This window comes from Eurytemora carolleeae, unplaced genomic scaffold (genome assembly GCF_000591075.1).
Source record: "Eurytemora carolleeae unplaced genomic scaffold, Eaff_2.0 scaffold289, whole genome shotgun sequence".
Lineage (NCBI taxonomy): Eukaryota > Metazoa > Arthropoda > Copepoda > Calanoida > Temoridae > Eurytemora > Eurytemora carolleeae.
The window spans coordinates 438,262-456,134 of record NW_019396372.1 but is presented as its reverse complement, the minus strand read 5'-3'; the positions used below and the strand labels follow the sequence as shown (position 1 = coordinate 456,134).

Here is a 17,873-nt window from a genome sequence, read left to right as displayed (position 1 = left end):
CTCAGACAAGAAATTGTTGTGATTTGCCTTCCTCCCCTTAATAGAGGGTGTATAGGCTGTAGTGTGTCTTCATGGTATCGCTAGTTTATTCTCCTGAGCTTGATGTTTAATATTCAGTAATATAATCTTTCCAGTAAGTTCAGTTTTCTAAACACGGGTTTTTCTTACCTATTTTTTTTAAACTCAACTTAAGTTGAGTTTTTCATATTAAAGTGCAATTTTTAATCTTAAGCTCAGCAGTCTAAACTGCTGTTTTGCTTCATATGTCAGAATTAAAAAAAACTGATTTAGAATTTAGTTTCCTTGGCTAAGCCATAGTCCTTTTATATGTACTAAACTAGAATTATTCAAAGAAACTTTATTTATTACAGTAAAGCATTGTACACTTTAGATATGGTTTTCAATATTATATTAATATGTTAAATTCTAGCGAAAACTTCCTTTTTATCATTTACGGGATGTTCAGGCACAGGAAAAATTATGATACAATTATAATTGACTCTAAATCCATTTTTAAAATTCAACATTCCTATCAACTCTAGCCGTGTCTTTAATCCCTGAAAATTTCTAAATTGGAATTTTACGCAGATCATTAAGATGTCATTGGCTCCGTAAAATTATGTTTAAAAAAGGCCAAATAATAACTCTGTATGTTCATGTCTTGATTTTCTGTCTGTGTTTGTGTGAGCTGGTTAGAGATGGACACCATTTTCTTATAGGTTTTTATTATGGTTGTAAAATAAGGTTGGTTACTCTCGAATCTAGATGCGCTCCAATGTACGAAAAATTTCTTTTCCTAAGATTGATGGATAAACTCCTCATATGACGTCACTCTCGCCGCTATAAGTAGTGGCGTCAAATATGGTTTTTATCTATTAGAGGAGACGACATTTTCCGTACATTGGAGCGCATCGAGATTCGAGAGTAACCAACCTCATTATTCAACCTTTGTTTTGATACATTCAAGGTTTTTGCAATTTTTTTAAGGCTTTATACGAAAAAGTCAAGTTTTTTTATTTTTTAAATTTTAAATTTTTTTAAATAATTTGCAGAATGAAATAGCAGCAAACTTTAAAGGAAAACAAATTTGAATCTAATGGAGAATTTTAGAAATTAAATTAAAAATATTGATGCTAAAGACAAATCAAAAATGTTAAAATTTAGCCAAAAATGTTAAAATTTTACCAAAAATGTTGAAATGTAACAAAAAATGGTAAAATTTAACTAAAACTGTTATTTAAGCAAAAATGTTAAAATTTAAACAAAAATGTTAAAACTTAACCAAAAAATGTTAAAATTTAACCAAAAAAAATGTTAAAATTTAACCAAAAAAATGTTAAAACTAAATCAAAAAATGTTAAAACTTAACCAAAAAAGTTAAAATTTAACCAAAAATGTTAAAATTTAACCAAAAAATGGTAAAATTTAACCAAAAAAATGGTAAAATTTAACCAAAAAATGTTAAAACTAAATCAAAAAAAAGTTAAAATTTAATAGAAAATGGTAAAATTAACCAAAAATGTTGTCCATATCTAGTGTGGTGTGTGGAGGCTATGTTCCAAAGGAATGAGTTGATATTAATAGAAAACAGATTTTCAAGAATTTTTATGTGGGGGGGAGAATTAGTCTTTGACATACTATTTTTTAATCATTTTTTCTCCAAAACTCCAAATTCTGTAAGAAAAAAAATAACGGGACGTTTAAACAGATGTTTAATAAGCTTTAAAGCAGGAGGGGATTTTTTATTCTTAAAATTTATTTCCCGGTTTTGGACTTTGGTATAATAAAGCGCGTGAGAGAAAAAAGGATTACGGATTTTTTTTGATACAAAGAAAGAGATTTGTTTGTCTGTGTGATGTGATTTTACCATATTCTACACGAGGTTTAGCTAAATTGTCGTCGTTCCTGAGGAACGATAGCTCTTTCATGGAAAAGATAAGAACGAACGATTTTTCAGAAGTAGGAACACACCCAGTTCAAGGGCTGGGCCGGGGCGTCGTTCTAGAGGAACGATCGTTTCCAGAAAAGTAGGAAAACGCCAGCCCAACTCATGACCATGTTTCCATCTAGTCTATACGTTCTTAAAGACTTTTGAATTTTAAGGAAATTTTACCTCTCACAAATGTCACGCTTTTTAAAATTGCTTAAAGTTAATTTCAAGTTGAAGCAATTTTCTGAAGAAATGGAAGATTTATTTTTGTAAATGTTAAAGACGAATATTAAAAGGATTGCATGACAATCACCAACAGAATTCCTTGTTTCTGGGTAAAAAGATAATTTCTTACAGAAGTATGTTTTTTTTAAGTTTAGATAGATGCACTTATAGAATAGCACGGTGAGCTGGTTCGGGGTTTATTAATTCCGTTGCCCGTAGAAAAAACAATTTGAAGAAAAGAGAATTTCTTATTTTCTATATATTTTTCTTTATATAAAAAAGAGAAATTTTTGGAGAAAAAAATTCAAATTTATTTCAGCCTATAACACCCCCTGGCCACCCATGAGTGTCCACAAAAAAAATCATCCCAATCGGTCAAGCCCTTAGGCCGGCTATACGCAACATATATATGAATGTCTTGTTTTATTATATAGATATATCCGATTCTCACGGTACCCTAAATAGCTTTGTAATATATTTTTTACTTCGCATATAGATTATCTTCAACCTTGGTTTCTCTTCTTCAGCTTGAAATTTCCATTACACTTGAAATTAAATCACAGTCCCTTTAAACTACATTCTTTAGTTAATAAGAATACAATGTTTAGACTAGACTCTGATCAATGGAGAAGAATTGGATCTTTGGAAAATTAAATATTACATAAAATGACAATGTTGAAATAAATTTAATCTAAAAGTTTTCAGTATTTTCGTCATTTTTTTCTCCTTACATGAAAATTGTGGCCTTTTGAAGAAAAAATACGGCGACATGGATGTAGGGTTTCCAATTGGAATTCCCTTGCGCGCAATGATTGCTTCCGCTTGCGCCATTTCATTAATTATTCTAACCGTGACTTACAAAGGAATTGAGTCCTTGTCATAAACTCAAATGTTCTAATCATTATATATTTGCAACCTGTTCGTGTAAAATTTTGAAATTTCAAACTTAGATTATTTGATTTAACATCATTTACCGTTTGAAATATCTAATAAGGTCTACGACATTGGGTTGTAAAGATACAGGGATTGGAAAATCAGAGTTTGTGGCAAAGACTCAATTCCTTTATGCAGCAGATACAGGGTGTTCAAAAAAACATGGGAATTCAGTGACAAATTCGATATCGTCTTTGTTATGAATTAGCATTGTAATACCTAATTTTAAAAGCCATAATATTTTTATTTCTGCTAGAGTTTATTTTATGAAAAGGGTAAAAGACTGTAAAGATGTGTCTATAATGTCTCCGCAAGATGAACAGTGAAGACGGACAAGTTTACACTGTTTGTATACTGCAATTTTCTTGTTTTACTAGTACAACTGTATGCAGTCAAAACATAAACAAACAAAATGTTAACATAGCAGACGAAACTCTTCTAGATCACAGCTTTTTCGTGGTAGGTATCACTATACTAAATCAAAGAATTTTTTAAAAAGACGATATCGAATTCGTCACTGAATTCCCATGTTTATTGGGACACCCTGTACAAGAATGGAAATATCTCTGTTGATTTTAAAATAATCGAGTCCCGAGGAGTCCCTTGTTTGAAAACTAATTTTAAAGTTCCTTGTGGTTAAACTACTAATTAACAACTTAATAGGATACATTTTTCATTTGTTCACATTGGACAAACATTAAAATGAAAACTTTTTTTGGTTAAAATTGTAAGATTCTTTTAATCATAATTAGATATTTTGCTACAGTGAGAACCAGAAAGCTATGGTACAGAAAGACAGCGATACAGTGTATTTAATGTCGTTACAAAGCAATAAATTTTGATCGGTAACTTATTAAATTACTCATTCGTTAAATTGGTCTGCTCGAGTCTAAAATGTCTTCTTCCTATGACAGAGTTTTGTGGTTATCATGCTGCACATAAATATTATAAAATAAAAGAATATAGTTTAAATTCAATTTTCCTAGCCTTTGAAGTTCAGTTTATTGTATGCCACAACCAAAGATTAAATTGAATTTTTTTGTTGTTGAACGGATTTTCGCAAAAAAAATAATTGGGTGCCATAAGGTTTCAATTGAATATTATTGAAAAATTGCAACAAAAACGCAAGAAAGTTTAACTAGAGCGCGCAATTAATTTCACTTGCACGCAAGGGTTCGCAATTGCGCAAGTAAAATCCACTTGCGAAGTTGCGTTGGAAACCCTAGTTGGTTGGCTTTCCAATTCCCTCGTCCCATAGTTGTAAAGATTGTGTAAAGCTCTAAATTGCTAGTTTTTTAACAGTTTTAAATAATTAGTTTTAATATTTTATTTGCATTTTAATTTTTGAATAACTAACATACATAATTTTCATACATTAGTGTTAACTAGTTGCTAGTATACTAAAGACTAGGTTTATGTTTATTAGCTCCTAGTATACTTAAGACTAGGTTATGTTTACTAGCTCCTAGTATACTAATGTCAAGGTTTATGTTTCCTAGCTCCTAGTACACTAAAGACTAGGTTCATGTTTACTAGCTCCCAGTATACTAAAGACTAGGTTTATGTTTACTAGCTCCTATTACACTAAAGACTAGGTTTATGTTTACTAGCTCCTAAACAGGGAAGGTTTATGAATGATCAAAATTTCAAATATTTGTCTCCATCAAAATTCGATCTTCATTAAATTTTGGAAAATTTTGAAAATCCACGAATTTTTTTGTGAAAATCCGCGAAGCGCCCTATAAGGCTAGTTATCAATATTTTGATATTAACCAAATCATGATTTTTATCATTTGCTGGAAAAGAAATGTTTATTTTATTATTTTATCATAAAACTATCCTAATTTTGGCATTTCTATAGTATGTAACAAAGAAGCTATTTGTGCGTAGAATTAACAGAAAAGAAAATGTTTTTAGAAACTTGAATAATATTTTAGTATTTTCAAAAAAACTTCCCAATAAACAAAGAAATTTTGAGACGACATTAAAATTTTAGAATTTAATAGAGATAAAAAATTTTAGGTTTACAGTGTCTGACAAATTGATTGAGATAAATTTTTTTTGACAATTTAAATTTTATTTGATAAATAACAATCTGGACACATTACTGAATTTCTCCGACATTTTGAAAATATAAAAATTACAGTGTTCTACATGGATCCAAGAAGAAGCCAAAGCCGTCACTTATTTTCCATGTTTTTTGGGACTCCCTGTACATACATAAATATGTATATGTATAATGCGTACCCTGGCTCTGGACTGTAAAATCTGTAGTGGGTAAGTAAGTATGGTGGAGACAGCAGTGCTAAGTGCTCCCAGGAGAAAAGCGGTTACTCCAACCACCGAACCATCCTAAATATATTTTTTTAATGTCGTCTTTAAATCATTTTTGATGAAGAATTGTCGAAAAGCCTTAATAACGATGGGAAATTTGTCCGCCTTCTTTAAGGCTGGATAAATTCATTGAATTGTTTCAGAAGCAGTTGCATGATCCATGCCGGTACAAAACGTACGGTATATGCAGTCCGTTGTACAATCCAGTCATGGCTACCAAGATGTAGAGTCGACCCAGCACGTTTTATGCAACAAATGTACCCTGAGAGCGAATTTAAAGAATTGGAGCCGCGGCTCAAATATGGTTGGTTCCACTTACAATTGAATTCAATGTTTCAAGATTTAAAGGGACAGACCGGCTATGTAAGGTAGTTAAACTGAGTATGGAGTGTTGTGTAAAAATTCTTTAGGATTCATTTGAGACATATAAAAAATTTCCACGATGTACAATTACTGAGTTTGAGCCGTCGCTCAATTGAAACCTGTTATTTGTGGATTTAAGATGCGGATCAAATTCATTAAATTCGGACTCTAGATTAAGATCACAGTGATCTACAGACTTAAATTCAAGTTGCATAAAATCCGTTCTATATTAATTTTCTTTACAATATACATACATAAGTTTGAAATAAAAAGTGATAGCTGATGTGATATTGGGTGTTAAAGCTAATAACTATGCCTCCCCCGATAAATTTTAATGATTAGGTGCATTAGTGGCCTTTGATTTTACCTTTAACCTTTTATAACTATATCGACTTTTTGAATCCCAGTTTTTACCCAGTCATGGTAAAAACTTGGATTTCAAATATCCACTTCAAAACTCCACTTAAACTCGACTTTAACTCCACTTTTGAATTCCATTCACCAACTGGGTGAAATCTGGGCGCATAAACTCGACTTAAACTCAACTTTTTGAATCCCATTTTTACCAAGTCACTTGAACTTCAGTCACCAACTGGGTGAAATCTGGGTGCATAAATTGGATTAAGTACTTGTTTTTAAGCACGAGTTTTTAAGAAGATGTTTGCAAAATGATTTTTCAAGAGAGTTCACAACCTTTGGAACAATGCGTAAGTAAGAATATTTCTGCCTTGTTTTTACCTTGAAAAATTTTCGTTTAAGAAGTTCGTAGACAGTGAACTTTATTGCAGGATTAGAAACCAACAGCAGGGAGGCCTAAACAAGATTAGATACCAACAGCAGGGAGGCCTAAACAAGATTAGATACCAACAGCAGGGAGGCCTAAACAAGATTAGAAACCAACAGCAGGGAGGGGGGGGAATATTTCGTATCTTTCAGATGTTTAAAGAGTATCTATAATCTATATATATAAAGTTGTAATATCTCTTTGTATGTTTGTTTGTTCTATCATAACTCTTGAACCCTTTAACCGATTTGCCTCAAGTATTGATTGGGGAACTTGGGAGAACCACGGGAACGTTTTTAGCTTGGTTTTGAGATTCAAAGTTGAGTGGGTGCGAAAATTTAGTTTCCCGGTAAAATCTACCAAATGCGGGTAAACATTAGGATAAATTATAAAAACCGTGGGCAATGCTGGGTTCCCAAGCTTATATGTATATAAATTTTTAATCTCTGTCTGTTTGTTTGTTTGTCCGATCATAACTCATGAACCGATTTGCTTCAAATTTTGATTGTGGAACTCGGGAGAACCACTGGAATGTTCTAAGCTTGAGATTCTCAGTTGAGTGGGTCCACATTTATATGGGAAAATAGCTAAAATCGTAATTTACTAGCAAGCGCGGGTAAACGGCGGGACTAACTATGACTACACTGCAGTTATCGCTGGTTTCTCATTCTTAGGCTGTTAAAATATATTTTTGTGTATACAAGACCATTAAAATCAAACATGATGAAATATTTATGAAAAAGATCAACGTTTCAGAAAAATGGAAAAGATCATAAAGTGCCTGTGGTGCGCTTGATTAAAAGTGACCTCCTATGATGAAAAGAAGACAATGCCCGATTGACATACAACGTTACCGTTTATCTTATCAATTATGATATTGTCGTTTTTTACTTTTTAGATTAAAAGTGTTTGATTCTGGTAATTCCAATACTTTTTCCTGTAGCAGAAATGCGCAAGTCACAAGAATTCACAATAAAAAATAATCTCACATAAAATTACAAAAATTGATATCTAATTCATAATTGATCAGAAAAGGCCTATTATATACGAAGGTTCGCTTAATATTACCCTTACTGTCCCTTTCAATGATCAGACAAAAATTATTTGTTATTGTTTGTGCAGTTTTCCTTTGAGTCAAGGCCTCGGAACAATCCTTCTAATCCATCCTCTCTAAAAATATCACAAATAATAAATTTATAAAATTAATTTTTGTGTATAATTTTGACTTGTCTGTTTGTCTGTTTGTTTATCTGTATCTGCAGTAAACGTCAAATCGGCCAAACCAATCAGGCCAAAATATTTTTCGGCAACTCACAAGACCCCGCCGCTGTTTCAAAGATGAAAAATGTTGCCCTGAAAAATTTCGACAGTATTTTTGATAATGCGCCAATTTAAACAGAGAAATTTGGGAAACGATTAAAAATCCCGAATTTCAATTCCATTTGTCTCCTATAAACGTAAAAATGGCTGAACCGATCGGGCCCAAAGTTTGTTTTGGACCTCACATGACCTCAGGGAAGGTTTATAGAACATCAAAATTGGAAGAAAAAATCCTGGAAAATAGATGAAATTTTTTTTTGAAAATGCACCAAACCAAAATTTTAGAATTATTTTAAATGGCGACAGTTAAAAACTAAAACTATTTACAGGAAAGTGTGCGCCCCAAAAGCCTAATTAAAGAAATCCTAAGCTCTAAATTGAACGAAGAAAGTTCGACAAAATTACATACAGGGTGTCCCACGAAACATGACAGTTTGGTGAATAGTTTTCAATGTCTTCTTCCATGATATTTGATTAGTTATTTAAGACTTCTTAGTATTTAGTATTTCTTATCATCATCTTTGGTATCAAACAACTTAACAAATTTTGGAAGAAGACATTTTAAACTATTCATCAACTGTCATGTTTCACCCTGTATTTTATCGAACGCTCTGTGAGCATTGACGATTATTTAACCTATTTCTCCTCTTTGATGGGATATTGATGTGATTCATATGCCCCGTTTTTTTCTGTAGGCGCATGCTTTAATTTCTAATTCATGTGAAGTTGTTTCAAATATTTAGGACCTTTTGATTCAACCATTCTAAGTATGGGTAAACCATACTAAAGTTTATATTCTCTTAGTACAGCTATTTAGATAAGATGAGTTCAATCTAAATAGTCAGGAACAGGCCCTTTAAATCTGCTCGGATCGATGCATAAAGAACTGATGGCAAGAGACAGACAATACGCATATTTTATCATATTTTATCTCTGTTTTGTCTTGATGTATGTTTGTTTGCTTATTTTGTATGTCCGATCATAACTCAGCAACCCATTCACCTCTATGACTCAAATCTTAATTTGGGATCTTAGCATATGGTTTAAATGTTAGAAAATGACTGGCAAAGCTGGGTTGCCAAGCTATAGATTAATTTATGGATTAATAAGAGAAAAATCACCTTAAAATGAGAACCAGGATTTGCCTGAGAGACAAGTTCTTTAAACTGTTCTAAACAAATAATTCTCATTTTATCATCATTTCTGACGTCAACCTGTGTAGTACATTGATTGTAAGAATTGCAAAATTCGAAAAAAAAACCAAAAAATTTTGAATTTCTTTTGTATGAATTTGCTTTCTCACACTTTTGCGCCAATCCAAAACTATAGAGGAGCTATGAGGTCATAAAACTCTACCAGTATAATCCTTCTCTATAGTTTGCAGGGATCAATGATGATATTAATATATTATCATTATTCTAAATTCTAATATTATCAATATCATGATTTTTATCATCTATATATAAATTTGGCTTGTCTGTCTGTTTGTTTGTTTGTCTGTTTGTTTGTATCCAATAAACGTCAAAACGGCTGAACCGATCGGGCCCAAATTTTTAGTGGGACATCACGTGACCACAGGGAAGGTTTATGAATGATCAAAATTTCAAATATTTGTCTCCATCAAAATTCGATCTTCATTAAATTTTGGAAAATTTTGAAAATCCACGAATTTTTTTGTGAAAATCCGCGAAGCGCCCTATAAGGCTAGTTATCAATATTTTGATATTAACCAAATCATGATTTTTATCATTTGCTGGAAAAGAAATGTTTATTTTATTATTTTATCATAAAACTATCCTAATTTTGGCATTTCTATAGTATGTAACAAAGAAGCTATTTGTGCGTAGAATTAACAGAAAAGAAAATGTTTTTAGAAACTTGAATAATATTTTAGTATTTTCAAAAAAACTTCCCAATAAACAAAGAAATTTTGAGACGACATTAAAATTTTAGAATTTAATAGAGATAAAAAATTTTAGGTTTACAGTGTCTGACAAATTGATTGAGATAAATTTTTTTTGACAATTTAAATTTTATTTGATAAATAACAATCTGGACACATTACTGAATTTCTCCGACATTTTGAAAATATAAAAATTACAGTGTTCTACATGGATCCAAGAAGAAGCCAAAGCCGTCACTTATTTTCCATGTTTTTTGGGACTCCCTGTACATACATAAATATGTATATGTATAATGCGTACCCTGGCTCTGGACTGTAAAATCTGTAGTGGGTAAGTAAGTATGGTGGAGACAGCAGTGCTAAGTGCTCCCAGGAGAAAAGCGGTTACTCCAACCACCGAACCATCCTAAATATATTTTTTTAATGTCGTCTTTAAATCATTTTTGATGAAGAATTGTCGAAAAGCCTTAATAACGATGGGAAATTTGTCCGCCTTCTTTAAGGCTGGATAAATTCATTGAATTGTTTCAGAAGCAGTTGCATGATCCATGCCGGTACAAAACGTACGGTATATGCAGTCCGTTGTACAATCCAGTCATGGCTACCAAGATGTAGAGTCGACCCAGCACGTTTTATGCAACAAATGTACCCTGAGAGCGAATTTAAAGAATTGGAGCCGCGGCTCAAATATGGTTGGTTCCACTTACAATTGAATTCAATGTTTCAAGATTTAAAGGGACAGACCGGCTATGTAAGGTAGTTAAACTGAGTATGGAGTGTTGTGTAAAAATTCTTTAGGATTCATTTGAGACATATAAAAAATTTCCACGATGTACAATTACTGAGTTTGAGCCGTCGCTCAATTGAAACCTGTTATTTGTGGATTTAAGATGCGGATCAAATTCATTAAATTCGGACTCTAGATTAAGATCACAGTGATCTACAGACTTAAATTCAAGTTGCATAAAATCCGTTCTATATTAATTTTCTTTACAATATACATACATAAGTTTGAAATAAAAAGTGATAGCTGATGTGATATTGGGTGTTAAAGCTAATAACTATGCCTCCCCCGATAAATTTTAATGATTAGGTGCATTAGTGGCCTTTGATTTTACCTTTAACCTTTTATAACTATATCGACTTTTTGAATCCCAGTTTTTACCCAGTCATGGTAAAAACTTGGATTTCAAATATCCACTTCAAAACTCCACTTAAACTCGACTTTAACTCCACTTTTGAATTCCATTCACCAACTGGGTGAAATCTGGGCGCATAAACTCGACTTAAACTCAACTTTTTGAATCCCATTTTTACCAAGTCACTTGAACTTCAGTCACCAACTGGGTGAAATCTGGGTGCATAAATTGGATTAAGTACTTGTTTTTAAGCACGAGTTTTTAAGAAGATGTTTGCAAAATGATTTTTCAAGAGAGTTCACAACCTTTGGAACAATGCGTAAGTAAGAATATTTCTGCCTTGTTTTTACCTTGAAAAATTTTCGTTTAAGAAGTTCGTAGACAGTGAACTTTATTGCAGGATTAGAAACCAACAGCAGGGAGGCCTAAACAAGATTAGATACCAACAGCAGGGAGGACTAAACAAGATTAGAAACCAACAGCAGGGAGGCCTAAACAAGATTAGATACCAACAGCAGGGAGGCCTAAACAAGATTAGACACCAACAGCAGGGAGGTCTAAACAAGTCAAATGTTTGTAATAACATTTATGTGTCTAGGGTTATACACAAAGGATAAGACTTTAATGAAAACCTAAAATCTTTGAATTAATACGATCTGAATATTTGGACTTTGGTCTTCAGCCTTTTCTAGCTTTAGCCATGCTAAGTAAATAAGTTGACAAAGGTCAAAGAAAGAGACAAGTGTACAAAGTGTACAGATGTAGGGATCCCTTAAATGGGTTGTAAGCGTAATTTTAGGTGACCTCCGTCCAAACATGTCAATGCGGCCGAGATGCCATCCTGCTATTTCCAAAATGTGGTCTACCATTTTTGTGCTTTCACAATTACCGGAGACATGAAAGATTTCGTTCAGAATTAGACATTTTCATGGTTTTATTTAATCAATTGAAATTTACACTAAATTTTTATTGTGCTATTCTGTGATTATTGTTTTATAAAGAAATATTGCTATAATTAGGTTTCCGATGTTGAACGCCACAAACTATTTCTAAAGTCAAAGACGACTTTTACGATGGTCAATTTACGATGGTGTATTTTTGGACCTACGTCCATCCCCTCTACAGCCCATCCGACCTACAAGCACGTGGTTTTAACAGCTGTGGTAGGTCCGATGCACTGTAGGTCGGATGGGCACGTTAAAAACAGCATATTGGTGCATCCGACCTATACTTTAAGCTGTCGCTTGGACACGTTAGTACGTCTGATATGGGCCTTTTTCGTAGGTCAGATGGGCATTTTTCGTAGGTCGGATGGGCATTTTTCGTAGGTCGGATGGGCATTTTTCGTAGGTCGGATGGGCATTTTTCGTAGGATCGGATGGGCACTTTTCGTAGGTCGGATGGGCATTTTTCGTAGGTCGGATGAGCACTTTTCGTAGGTCGGATGGGCATTTTTCGTAGGTCGGATGGGCAGATGGGCACTATTCGTTGGTCGGATGGGCATTTTTCGTAGACATCGGATGGGCATTTTTCGTAGGTCGGCCAAGACATGTGGCCGCAGCGCTCGGCCCCCTAGCATGTCCTAGCCGCAGCGCTCGGCCCAGAAAGTGTCTTAACTAACCTAACCCGTGGCCGCAGCGCGCGGCCCCCTAGCCCATCCTAGCCGCAGCGCTCGGCCCAGAAAGTGTCTTAACTAACCTAACCCGTGGCCGCAGCGCTCGGCCCCCTAGCCCGTCCTAGTCGCAGCGCTCGGCCCAGAATGAGCTTAACCTACCTAACCCTAAATATACACTATAATTATATAAAAAACTGTTGAATTAAAGGTCTTTCATGGCCGCAGCGCTCGGCCTCATAGCCAGTCATAGCCTGCAGCGCTCGGCCCAGAAATGATTAACCTAACCTACTATAAATGTATATTCAAATTTTATTAAAAATTGTTAAATTATAGGTCTTTCATGGCCGAAGCGCTCGTCCCCCCTACAAAAAATGTCCATCCGACCTACGAAAAATGCCCATCCGACCTACGAAAAATGCCCATCCGACCTACGAAATATGCCCATCCAACCTACGAAATATGCCCATCTGACCTACGAAAAATGCCCATCCACTGTATGTTTTTAATATTTAAGAATAAATGGTCTCTTTCCCCAGTTTTGAAAGATTATGTTGGCAACCCTGTACCTTAGGGGTTTAAACGGGATATTTTGTTATTGAGACGGGATTTTTATTTATCAACTGATGTCGAGACCTGTATTTGTCCCTAATAATGACCACATTATTTCCCTGTCTCATCCCGACCCACTTTATTTCCCGACTGGTTTTGAGCCAGTTTATTGTCGATCCTGACTTGATTTTGAGTATGTACTTTTCCATTAGTATATTTAATCGTCTTCGAGAAGGTTTTTATTCCTATATTTCAAACATATTGATATGGGCTTTACATGGGATATAAAAATTTTAATATACATGATGAATGATTGATTTTTTTATTAGATACAGTGATAACCAGAAAACTCTGAAATAGGAAGACGACTTTAGTGCAATACTTAAGCCTATTTGATGTTGTTACAAAACAAATTGATTAAGTGAAATGGGTCTGTTTAAACACTGCACAATTGATGTGACCCATGCTTATTGAACTATTTAAAGTCATAACTTGAGTCAAAAAGTCGTCTTTCTACTTCAGAGTTTTCTGGTCATCACTGTAAGATTTCCCAACCTTAGTTCCATTCCACAATGCTCCTAATCCTTCTTTTCTTGATATTTGTCTAATCCCATCCAACAATCCCTTATACCTAGGAACAATCCCTTATACCTAGGAACAATCCCTTATACCTAGAAACAATCCCTTATACCTAGGAACAATCCCTTATACCTAGGAACAATCCCTTATACCTAGGAACAATCTCTTATACCTAGGAACAATTCCTTATACCTAGGAACAATCCTTTAAACCAAAAAAATGTTAATTTTTAGTTGTAGATTCTAAAACTCCCAGTCCAATATAACCTTGAAGTTGCAGTTTAGGAGTAAAATAAGAAAGAAAGAAAAACAGAAAAGTGAGGTGAGCCACAAATACAAGGTGAGGTGAGCCACAAATACAAAGTGAGGTGAGCCACAAATACAAAGTTGGGCTTTTTCCAAACAAAATGTATTTGAAACACAAAATCAACTCATATTGAATAACATGACGTTGCCTAATCAAAAAAATGTTTAAAAGCATATAAAATACATTTCAAGCACAGAATCAATACCAGGACGAAAAAAGGTGTGGTCGGAAGATATAACGGTGAGTTATGAGTGTGACGTCATTTGTGGTGCGGTCGAAATAATTGTGTGGTGTGCGTGTGCCTTCCCTCGCTTAGGGATGTCGTGTGACCGTGTTCGGAGTGGATACATTACGTCAATTTACATTTGGTCATCTTACATTTCGTCAATTTTACATTTGGTCCACCATACATTTGGTCAACTGTTACCAAACGTCAACTGCTACGATCATCCCACTACACTTGGTCAGTTTTTTTTAAATTATTTAATTAAGTTAGACAAAACTTTTTATAGCCGAAAAATATGACTATAGCCTATCGGGTGGCCGGGGGTCCAAAATTAATCGCTTGCTTTGACGTTTTAAAAATTAGATTTTAATTTTCAAACCTTGGATTATCCTCGTTAATTCCTGCCATTTTCAGCCTTCATTTTAATCAATAAATACCATATTTACATCAAAAACTTTTTTAAAACTTCAACAGAATTAAAATTTAAAAATGATTTTACAGTGTATACACAACCGAATATATACTATAGGAATATTTCTATCCTTTCTCAGGTCCGAACTTTTGAATGCTTGATCCGTTCCTCAAGCAATACGTAGTTTCTCTTCCATTGAGATTTAAACTAAATCGCTTCTTTTATTATTCTCTAAAAAAAATTTAAATCCTAAAGTCTAAAAGTTTTGACGTCTGATAATTTTCTCCATTTGTCAATATTTGTCCATATTTCATATTTTTCATATTTTTTTATATTTTTCAATTGAATTAATTGATTTTCCTAGTGCTTACAACCCATAGAGGATTTGTTGTTAGAACATTCAAGCTTCCTGCAATATTATTAATTATTACTATTGTTAAACAGTTATCTAAACAGTTTGTTTTTAATCTTCGTGACAGAAACAATCTCAAGGAATAATAATTGTCTTAAAAAACATTTTTTAGAAGTGAATAGTTGCAAATTATCTTTTTTCCATCTCATGATCTGAGTTTTTTAAATAATCTTTTTGTTTGTTTATTTTCATCTGGTTTTTAACATTTTTTTTATGGATTTTAATGGTTATTATATCGTTAGAACTGACAAGGGTCAACCCAGACTGAAATATATTTTCAATAAATATGGAACTAAAATCTACTTTTTTTACTCTACAGTGGTTTGGTCCATCACCATCACCGAATTTTAAATTATTGTTATCATTATAATTATTGTTATCATTATAATTATTATTATTATTATTATTATTATTTTTATAATCATTAACATTATTATTATTATTATTATAAAAACTGTTTCAATTTCTATAATTATTATTGTTATTTTATCATTTAAATTATTATTCTTATTCTTTTTCAATATCTATACATATATAAAGTTGTAATCACTGTATGTCTGTTTGAGATTCTAAGTTAAGTGGATCTACTTTGAACAGGAAAAATAACTAAAATCTTAATTTACGACAAAGGGCGGGTAAACGGTGGGACTAACTATGACTGGGCAAAGCTGGGTTCGAAAGCAAATATCTATATAAAGTAGCAATCTCTGTTTGTTTGTTTCTATGTCCGCTCATAACTCAGGAACCCAATGTTCGATTTACCTCAAATTTTTATTTAGAACCACGGGACTGTTCTTAGCTGAGTGTAGAAATTCACTTTCAGTTTAGTTACCAGTGAAAACTGGGTTTCCAAGTTAGTTATCAATAAAACGTAAAGTGCATACAATTATTTACTAACCTGCGATACAAGCAATAAGAAGATCCTTTAATGGTGTTTGAGGCCCCGTTGATAACTGGTTTTTAAGGCCATGGAACAAGTAGAAATAGACAAAATTAGAGACTGCTACACTTTTACATGTGACCTCACATCCCCTATAGAAATATACAAAATTAGACACTGCTACACTTTTACATGTGACCTCACATCCCCTATAGAAATATACAAAATTAGACATTGCTGCACTTTTGCATTTGACATCATATCCTCTATAGAAATATACAAAATTAGACACTGCACATTTTTAATAGAGCAAAACAAATTATTTTTATAATTTATGTAATTAGAACTAAATATAGTAGTCCAAGTTGGTGTTGTTATGATATCTCAAACTTTGACTTTAAAATCTTGCAAAATTTTTGGTTTGAAATACCTTGTAATGCTACGGATTAGCCAGGGTGTAATGCAAGGAAAGTTAATTGCAGTTGCGTATACTCTGCGTACATATTGAAACCAGTTCTCTTTGGGCGGAATTTGTAAACAAGAATAGATGCATCAGTGTTCGTTTAGTATCCAAGGAGGTTAAACGCATTAAATTTGATAATTTTGATAATTCACATAATAGTTTTCTATGACCAGAATATTTCATTGATTTCTTATGTGAAAGATGGATCCCATGTCAGGCTGTAAGATCCGTCTTGTGTTTACATTACCGCCCAGAGACAGTACACTGCAGTACAAAAGATGCGTACACTTCTGAAATAACTTTCCTTGCACTACATCCTTAATTGCGGATTAGAAGTTTTGAGTCCAACTATAGGATTATTTAAACACATTTATGAATACATAAATACATCTATTATGTTTGTTTATGGTGTGTACACTCTACATACTATTGAGAATATGTACAGTAGTCGGCGTTTACATTAATACAATGAAGACGCATTTTCTATTTAAGTTTTGATTTATAAATTGTTTTCAAATTACAAGTCTCTTTGTTCCCATATTTATTTGTATAATAAACTGTTTGAAAGCTTGGAAGAAACAAAAATGTTAACTCAAAAGTCGTCTTCATTGTATTAATGTATATGACGATGACTGTATGTCAAAAAAAACATATTAAAACCTGTAAAGCCCTTGTAAGCCCTCCTTTTCTAGTATACTGATAATTGTCTCTAAAGGTCCCTTTGCAACTAGGGAAGAATCTAAAAACAAATCTTACTAAAATTCTATCAATCTATTTGTTATAAAAAGTTTATTAATAACCATTTTGTCATATAATACATTTTTTTTGACGAAATGGAACTTGTGAAAAGTTAATAAGAATTATATTTTTCTTTAAATTAAATTTTTTGTATATTTTGAACTAATAAGTTTATTACAAACTGTGTGCATGCATCAATATAAATTTGTAATCTCTGTTTGTTTTTTGTCCGATTCAAAAACTTAGGAACCCCTTGACCGATTTGCCTCAAATTTTTATTGGGGAACTTGGGAGAGCAACATGAATGTTCTTAGCTTGATTTTGAGATTCTTAGTTGAGAGGGTTGACTTTTATAGCGAAAATTTATTTTCCCAGTAAAATCGACCAAGTGCGGGTAAACGGCAGTGTAACTATGAGTGCCCTGGGCAACTAGTATTATATAATTTATTTTTCGGACATAAGTCCAATACTTTGTTTGAAAAATTTGATTGGTTGGGACGGGTTTCAAAAATCTACCTAACTGAGCTCTTGTAAAGCTTGTCGTCAGGGGCATCGTCAGTAATTGAGCACATACACTTCCCTGATCATACTTTTGTATAATAAGAAAAATTTATTGAAAAATTCAATTTTAATCATGTATCATTATACAATTATTAATTTTAACATTATATATTATTTAAATTATATGATTCTCATAATTATTAATAGCACAAATATTAGTACAGGCAGGGATAGGGGGGGGGGTTTAAACAAATATTATAG

At 33.0% G+C, this 17,873-nt stretch overlaps 2 protein-coding genes across 3 annotated transcripts in view; one reads left to right on the top strand and one right to left on the bottom strand.

Moving 5' to 3' along the window:
• The window catches only part of LOC111701952 (phosphatidylinositol 4-phosphate 5-kinase type-1 alpha), a 125,099-nt gene extending 122,243 nt beyond the window's left edge, over positions 1-2,856 (top strand). Inside the window, exon 19 of the mRNA XM_023473445.1 lies at positions 2,764-2,856. Coding sequence (XP_023329213.1) covers positions 2,764-2,775 — 12 coding nt within the window. The 3' untranslated portion in view covers positions 2,776-2,856. The remainder of the gene's footprint in view (positions 1-2,763) is intronic.
• A 4,164-nt stretch (positions 2,857-7,020) lies between these two features.
• LOC111701960 (peroxisomal membrane protein PMP34) overlaps positions 7,021-17,873 on the bottom strand; it is a 12,240-nt gene continuing 1,387 nt past the window's right edge. Inside the window, exons 2-11 of one of the 2 annotated variants that reach the window (XM_023473466.1) lie at positions 17,628-17,691; positions 17,034-17,112; positions 15,929-16,119; positions 14,979-15,027; positions 14,586-14,621; positions 13,651-13,726; positions 11,282-11,356; positions 10,094-10,198; positions 9,011-9,060; positions 7,021-7,739 (exon numbers count right to left, since the gene is read on the bottom strand). In XM_023473466.1, coding sequence (XP_023329234.1) covers positions 7,670-7,739; positions 9,011-9,060; positions 10,094-10,198; positions 11,282-11,356; positions 13,651-13,726; positions 14,586-14,621; positions 14,979-15,027; positions 15,929-16,119; positions 17,034-17,112; positions 17,628-17,691 — 795 coding nt within the window. In that variant the 3' untranslated portion in view covers positions 7,021-7,669. The remainder of the gene's footprint in view (positions 7,740-9,010; positions 9,061-10,093; positions 10,199-11,281; positions 11,357-13,650; positions 13,727-14,585; positions 14,622-14,978; positions 15,028-15,928; positions 16,120-17,033; positions 17,113-17,627; positions 17,692-17,873) is intronic. The other variant, XM_023473467.1, reaches the window with a different exon arrangement.